The 7,500-nt window shown below is 51.6% G+C and overlaps 1 protein-coding gene across 1 annotated transcript in view; it reads left to right on the top strand.

Moving 5' to 3' along the window:
• LOC124008860 (circularly permutated Ras protein 1-like) overlaps positions 1-7,500 on the top strand; it is a 53,813-nt gene that overhangs the window by 6,351 nt on the left and 39,962 nt on the right. Inside the window, exons 4-6 of the mRNA XM_046320442.1 lie at positions 1,868-1,960; positions 2,138-2,238; positions 7,409-7,498. Coding sequence (XP_046176398.1) covers positions 1,868-1,960; positions 2,138-2,238; positions 7,409-7,498 — 284 coding nt within the window. The remainder of the gene's footprint in view (positions 1-1,867; positions 1,961-2,137; positions 2,239-7,408; positions 7,499-7,500) is intronic.

The following is a 7,500-nucleotide window of genomic DNA, read 5'->3' as shown; positions in this document are numbered from 1 at the left end:
TTGGAGCTAGGGTTAGGGTTTGGGGCTAGGGTTTGGGGCTAGGGTTGGGGTTAGGGTTTGGGGCTAGAGTTGGGGGCTAGGGTTGGGTTAGGGTTTGGGGCTAGGGTTAGGGGCTAGGGTTGGGTTAGGGTTTGGGGCTAGAGTTGGGGGCTAGGGTTGGGTTAGGGTTTGGGGCTAGGGTTAGGGGCTAGGGTTGGGTTAGGGTTTGGGGATAGGGTTATGTGCTAGGGTTGGGTTAGGGTTTGGGGCTAGGGTTGGGTTAGGGTTGGGTTTGGGGCTAGGGCTGGGTTAGGGTTTGGGGCTAGGGTTAGGGTTTGGGGCTAGGATTGGGTTAGGGTTTGGGGCTAGGGTTTGGGGATAGGGTTGGGTTAGGGTTTGGGGCTAGGGTTGGGTTATGGTTTGGGGTTAGGTTTGGGTTAGGGTTGGGTTAGGGTTTGGGGCTAGGGTTGGGTTAGGGTCTGGGGCTAGGGTTGGGTTAGGGTCTGGGGCTAGGGTTGGGTTAGGGTTTGGGGTTAGGGTTTGGGGCTAGGGTTGGATTAGGGTTTGGGGTTAGGGTTGGGTTAGGGTTTGGGCTAGGGTTTGGGGCTAGGTTTGGGTTAGGGGTTAGGGTTTGGGGCTAGGGTTGGGTTAGGGTTTGGGGCTAGGGTATGGGGTTAGGGTTGGGTTAGGGTTAGTGTTAGGGTTTGGGGCTAGGGTTGGGTTAGGGTTTGGGGCTAGGGTTGGGTTAGGGTTTAGGACTAGGGTTGGGGTTAGGGTTGAGTTAGGGTTTGGGGCTAGGGTTAGGGGCTAGGGTTGGGTTAGAGTTTGGGGCTAGGGTTAGGGGCTAGGGTTGGGTTAGGGTTTGGAGCTAGGGTTAGGGTTTGGGGCTAGGGTTAGGGTTTGGGGCTAGGGTTGGGGTTAGGGTTTGGAGCTAGAGTTGGGGGCTAGGGTTGGGTTAGGGTTTGGGGATAGGGTTAGGTGCTAGGGTTGGGTTAGGGTTTGGGGCTAGGGTTGGGTTAGGGTTGGGTTTGGGGATAGGGTTGGGTTAGGGTTGGGTTAGGGTTTGGGGCTAGGGCTGGGTTAGGGTTTGGGGCTAGGGTTAGGGTTTGGGGCTAGGATTGGGTTAGGGTTTGGGGCTAGGGTTTGGGGATAGGGTTGGGTTAGGGTCTGGGGCTAGGGTTGGGTTAGGGTTTGGGGATAAGGTTTGGGGCTAGGTTTGGGTTAGGGGTTAGGGTTTGGGGCTAGGGTTGGGTTAGGGTTTGGGTCTAGGGTATGGGGCTAGGGTTGGGTTAGGGTTAGTGTTAGGGTTTGGAGCTAGGGTTGGGTTAGGGTTTGGGTCTAGGGTATGGGGCTAGGGTTGGGTTAGGGTTAGTGTTAGGGTTTGGAGCTAGGGTTGGGTTGGGTTAGGGTTAGTGTTAGGGTTTGGAGCTAGGGTTGGGTTGGGTTAGGGTTGAGTTAGGGTTTGGGGCTAGGTTTTGGGGCTAGGGTTGGGTTAGGGTTTGGGGCTAGGGTTGGGGGCAAGGGTTGGGTTAGGGTTTGGGGCTAGGGTTGGGTTAGGGTTTGGGTTTAGGGCCATGGTTAGGGTTTGGGTCGAGGGTTGGGTTAGGGTTTGGGGCTAGGGTTGGGTTAGGGTTTGGGGCTAGGGTTGGGTTAGGGTTTGGGGCTAGGGTTGGGTTAGGGTTTGGTTTTGGGGTTAATGTTAATGTCAGGCGTTAGGGGTTAGGATTTTGAATGGGACTGACTTGTGTGTCCCCACAAGATTAGATAAACAAGACTGTGTGTGTGTGTGTGTGTGTGTGTGTGTGTGTGTGTGTGTGTGTGTGTGTGTGTGTGTGTGTGTGTGTGTGTGTGTGTGTGTGTGTGTGTGTGTGTGTGTGTGTGTCCTCAGGTTTGGAGGGCCAAGGAGAGCAGAGCATAAGATTGAAGGCTAACGTTAACGTTGTCTCTCTCAGTGTTGGACGCCTGGTAGACATGAGTAGAGGTACACACACACACACACACACACACACACACACACACACACACACACACACACACACACACACACACACACACACACACACACACACACACACACACACACACACACACACACACACACACACACACACACACACACACACACACACAAATAACTATCTCTCCCTCCACTCCACAGCATCTGGCATCCAGAGCACTCAGAGTCCAGTGAAGCATTGTGGGAGATGTAGTGCTGCCCTGTCCTCCCTGAGCTCTGTACATAACACACAGGACACTGCCGTGACACTCTTGACTCTCTCTTTCTTTCCATCTCTCTCTCTCTCTCTCTCTCTCTCTCTCTCTCTCTCTCTCTCTCTCTCTCTCTCTCTCTCTCACTGTCTCTCTCTCTCTCTCTCTCTCTTTCTTTCTGTCTCTCTCTTCTCTCTTCCATCTCTCTCTCTCTGTCCTCTCTCTCTGTCCTCTCTCTCTCTCTCTCTCTCTCTCTCTCTCTCTCTCTCTCTCTCTCTCTCTCTCTCTCTCTCTCTCTCTCTCTCTCTCTCACACACTGTCTCTCTCACACACTGTCTCTCTCTCTGTCTCTCACACACGGTCTCTCTCTCTCAATTAAATTCAAGGGGCTTTATTGGCATGGGAAATATGTGATAACATTTACATTACATTTAAGTCATTTAGCAGACGCTCTTATCCAGAGCGACTTACAAATTGGTGCATTCACCTTATGACATCCAGTGGGACAGTCACTTAACAATAGTGCATCTAAAACTTAGGGGGGGTGGGGTGAGAGGGATTACTTATCCTATCCTAGGTATTCCTTAAAGAGGTGGGGTTTCAGGTGTCTCCGGAAGGTGGTGATTGACTCCACTGTCCTGGCGTCGTGAGGGAGTTTGTTCCACCATTGGGGGGCCAGGGCAGCGAACAGTTTTGACTGGGCTGAGCGGGAGCTGTACTTCCTCAGTGGTAGGGAGGCGAGCAGGCCAGAGGTGGATGAACGCAGTGCCCTTGTTTGGGTGTAGGGCCTGATCAGAGCCTGGAGGTACTGAGGTGCCGTTCCCCTCACAGCTCCGTAGGCAAGCACCATGGTCTTGTAGCGGATGCGAGCTTCAACTGGAAGCCAGTGGAGAGAACGGAGGAGCGGGGTGACGTGAGAGAACTTGGGAAGGTTGAACACCAGACGGGCTGCGGCGTTCTGGATGAGTTGAAGGGGTTTAATGGCACAGGCAGGGAGCCCAGCCAACAGCGAGTTGCAGTAATCCAGACGGGAGATGACAAGTGCCTGGATTAGGACCTGCGCCGCTTCCTGTGTGAGGCAGGGTCGTACTCTGCGGATGTTGTAGAGCATGAACCTACAGGAACGGGCCACCGCCTTGATGTTGGTTGAGAACGACAGGGTGTTGTCCAGGATCACGCCAAGGTTCTTGGCGCTCTGGGAGGAGGACACAATGGAGTTGTCAACCGTGATGGCGAGATCATGGAACGGGCAGTCCTTCCCCGGGAGGAAGAGCAGCTCCGTCTTGCCGAGGTTCAGCTTGAGGTGGTGATCCGTCATCCACACTGATATGTCTGCCAGACATGCAGAGATGCGATTCGCCACCTGGTCATCAGAAGGGGGAAAGGAGAAGATTAATTGTGTGTCGTCTGCATAGCAATGATAAGAGAGACCATGTGAGGTTATGACAGAGCCAAGTGACTTGGTGTATAGCGAGAATAGGAGAGGGCCAAGAACAGAGCCCTGGGGGACACCAGTGGTGAGAGCGCGTGGTGAGGAGACAGATTCTCGCCACGCCACCTGGTAGGAGCGACCTGTCAGGTAGGACGCAATCCAAGCGTGGGCCGCGCCGGGAGATGCCCAACTCGGAGAGGGTGGAGAGGAGGATCTGATGGTTCACAGTATCGAAGGCAGCCGATAGATCTAGAAGGATGAGAGCAGAGGAGAGAGAGTTAGCTTTAGCAGTGCGGAGCGCCTCCGTGATACAGAGGAGAGCAGTCTCAGTTGAATGACTAGTCTTGAAACCTGACTGATTTGGATCAAGAAGGTCATTCAGAGAGAGATAGCGGGAGAGCTGGCCAAGGACGGCACGTTCAAGAGTTTTGGAGAGAAAAGAAAGAAGGGATACTGGTCTGTAATTGTTGACATCGGAGGGATCGAGTGTAGGTTTTTTCAGAAGGGGTGCAACTCTCGCTCTCTTGAAGACGGAAGGGACGTAGCCAGCGGTCAGGGATGAGTTGATGAGCGAGGTGAGGTAAGGGAGAAGGTCTCCGGAAATGGTCTGGAGAAGAGAGGAGGGGATAGGGTCAAGCGGGCAGGTTGTTGGGCGGCCGGCCGTCACAAGACGCGAGATTTCATCTGGAGAGAGAGGGGAGAAAGAGGTCAGAGCACAGGGTAGGGCAGTGTGAGCAGAACCAGCGGTGTCGTTTGACTTAGCAAACGAGGATCGGATGTCGTCGACCTTCTTTTCAAAATGGTTGACGAAGTCATCTGCAGAGAGGGAGGAGGGGGGGGGGCGGAGGATTCAGGAGGGAGGAGAAGGTGGCAAAGAGCTTCCTAGGGTTAGAGGCAGATGCTTGGAATTTAGCGTGGTAGAAAGTGGCTTTAGCAGCAGAGACAGAGGAGGAAAATGTAGAGAGGAGGGAGTGAAAGGATGCCAGGTCCGCAGGGAGGCGAGTTTTCCTCCATTTCCGCTCGGCTGCCCGGAGCCCTGTTCTGTGAGCTCGCAATGAGTCATCGAGCCACGGAGCGGGAGGGGAGGACCGAGCCGGCCTGGAGGATAGGGGACATAGAGAGTCAAGGGATGCAGAGAGGGAGGAGAGGAGGGTTGAGGAGGCAGAATCAGGAGATAGGTGGGAGAAGGTTTGAGCGGAGGGAAGAGATGATAGGATGGAAGAGGAGAGAGTAGCGGGGGAGAGAGAGCGAAGGTTGGGACGGCGCGATACCATCCGAGTAGGGGCAGTGTGGGAGGTGTTGGATGAGAGCGAGAGGGAAAAGGATACAAGGCAGTGGTCGGAGACTTGGAGGGGAGTTGCAATGAGGTTAGTGGAAGAACAGCATCTAGTAAAGATGAGGTCGAGCGTATTGCCTGCCTTGTGAGTAGGGGGGAAGGTGAGAGGGTGAGGTCAAAAGAGGAGAGGAGTGGAAAGAAGGAGGCAGAGAGGAAAGAGTCAAAGGTAGACGTGGGGAGGTTAAAGTCGCCCAGAACTGTGAGAGGTGAGCCGTCCTCAGGAAAGGAGCTTATCAAGGCATCAAGCTCATTGATGAACTCTCCGAGGGAACCTGGAGGGCGATAAATGATAAGGATGTTAAGCTTGAAAGGGCTAGTAACTGTGACAGCATGGAATTCAAAGGAGGCGATAGACAGATGGGTAAGGGGAGAAAGAGAGAATGACCACTTGGGAGAGATGAGGATCCCGGTGCCACCACCCCGCTGACCAGACGCTCTCGGGGTGTGCGAGAACACGTGGGCGGACGAAGAGAGAGCAGTAGGAGTAGCAGTGTTGTCTGTGGTGATCCATGTTTCCGTCAGTGCCAAGAAGTCGAGGGACTGGAGGGAGGCATAGGCTGAGATGAACTCTGCCTTGTTGACCGCAGATTGGCAGTTCCAGAGGCTACCGGAGACCTGGAACTCCACGTGGGTCGTGCGCGCTGGGACCACCAGAGTAGGGTGGCCGCGGCCACGCGGTGAGGAGCGTTTGTATGGTCTGTGCAGAGAGGAGAGAACAGGGATAAACAGACACATAGTTGACAGGCTACAGAAGAGGCTACGCTAATGCAAAGGAGATTGGAATGACAAGTGGACTACACGTCTCGAATGTTCAGAAAGTTAAGCTACGTAGCAAGAATCTTATTGACTAAAATGATTAAAATGATACAGTACTGCTGAAGTAGGCCAGCTGGCAGTGGGTGCGTTGTTGACACTACACTAATCAAGTCGTTCCGTTGAGTGTAATAGTTTCTGCAGTGTTGCTATTCGGGGCTAGCAGGCTAGCTAGCAGTGTTGTTTACGTTACGTTGTGTTAAAAGAACGACAATAGATGGCTAGCGAACCTAGAAAATCGCTCTAGACTACACAATTATCTTTGATACAAAGACGGCTATGTAGCTAGCTAAGTAGCTAGCTACGATCAAACAAATCAAACCGTTGTACTGTAATGAAATGAAGTGAAAATGTGATACTACCTGTGAATGCGACCGGGTAGTTGAGTTCTATACAGAAGACGTTGGCTAGCGTTGGCTAGCTAGCAGAGTCACCTACGTTAAGGACGACAAATAGCTGGCTAGCTAACCTCGGTAAATTAAGATAATCACTCTAAGACTACACACTCTAAACCTAAACAACACAATTATCTTGGATACGATGATACGAAGACAGCAAAGACAGCTATGTAGCTAGCTAACACTAAACTAATCAAGTCGTTCAGTTGAGTGTAATAGTTTCTCCAGTGCAGCTAATCAGTGGACGTTAGCTAGCTGGCTAGTGAAGACTACGTTAGGACGGCGAAATACGATAATTACGCAATTATCTTTGATACAAAGACGGCTATGTAGCTAGCTGAGAAGAAATTGCTAAGATAAGACAAATCAAACCGTTGTGATATAATGAAATATAATGAAAAAGTTATACTACCCGTTGGAGCGACGTGCAGATGCAACCACTCGCTCCAACCGGAACCGGTAACATTGCCCAAGCAAGTGAGGAGGATAATATACAAAAGTGAAATAAACAATAAAAATGAACAGTAAACATTACACTCACAGAAGTTCAAAAATAATAACGACATTACAAATGTCATATTATGTATATATACAGTGTTGTAACAATGTACAAATGGTTAAAGTACAAAAGCATAAATATGGGTTGTATTTACAATGGTGTTTGTTCTTCACTGGTTGACCTTTACTTTCTTGCTGCTGTATCTCTCTCTCTCTCTCTCTGTCTGTCTCTCTCTCTCTCTCTCTGTCTGTCTCTCTCTCTCTCTCTCTGTCTGTCTCTCTCTCTCTCTGTCTCTCTCTCTCTCTCTCTCTCTCTCTCTCTCTCTCTCTCTCTCTCTCTCTCTCTCTCTCTCTCTCTCTCTGTCTGTCTGTCTGTCTGTCTGTCTGTCTGTCTGTCTGTCTGTCTGTCTGTCTGTCTGTCTCTCTGTCTGTCTGTCTGTCTCTCTCTCTGTCTGTCTGTCTCTCTCTCTCTCTCTCTCTCTCTGTCTCTCTCTCTCTCTCTCTCTCTCTCTCTCTCTCTCTCTCTCTCTCTCTCTCTCTCTCTCTCTCTCTCTCTCTCTCTCTCTCTCTCTCTCTCTCTCTCTCTCTCTCTCTCTCTCTCTCTCTCTCTCTCTCTCTCTCTCTCTCTCTCTCTCTCTCTCTCTCTCTCTCTCTCTCTCTCTCTCTCTCTCTCTCTCTCTCTCTCTCTCTCTCTCTCTCTGTCTCTCTCTCTCTGTCTCTCTCTCTCTGTCTCTCTCTCTCAAGGTGTGGCAGTGTGAGTTCTGTGGTCTCCAGAACAACCTGTCCACCCCAGACCTGAGAGTTGGTTCCAAGGTGGGCCTGAAGGTTAGAGGAGC

This window comes from Oncorhynchus gorbuscha, linkage group LG21 (assembly GCF_021184085.1).
Source record: "Oncorhynchus gorbuscha isolate QuinsamMale2020 ecotype Even-year linkage group LG21, OgorEven_v1.0, whole genome shotgun sequence".
In the NCBI taxonomy this organism is placed as follows: Eukaryota; Metazoa; Chordata; class Actinopteri; order Salmoniformes; family Salmonidae; genus Oncorhynchus; species Oncorhynchus gorbuscha.
This window is presented reverse-complemented; position numbering and strand designations above follow the sequence as displayed.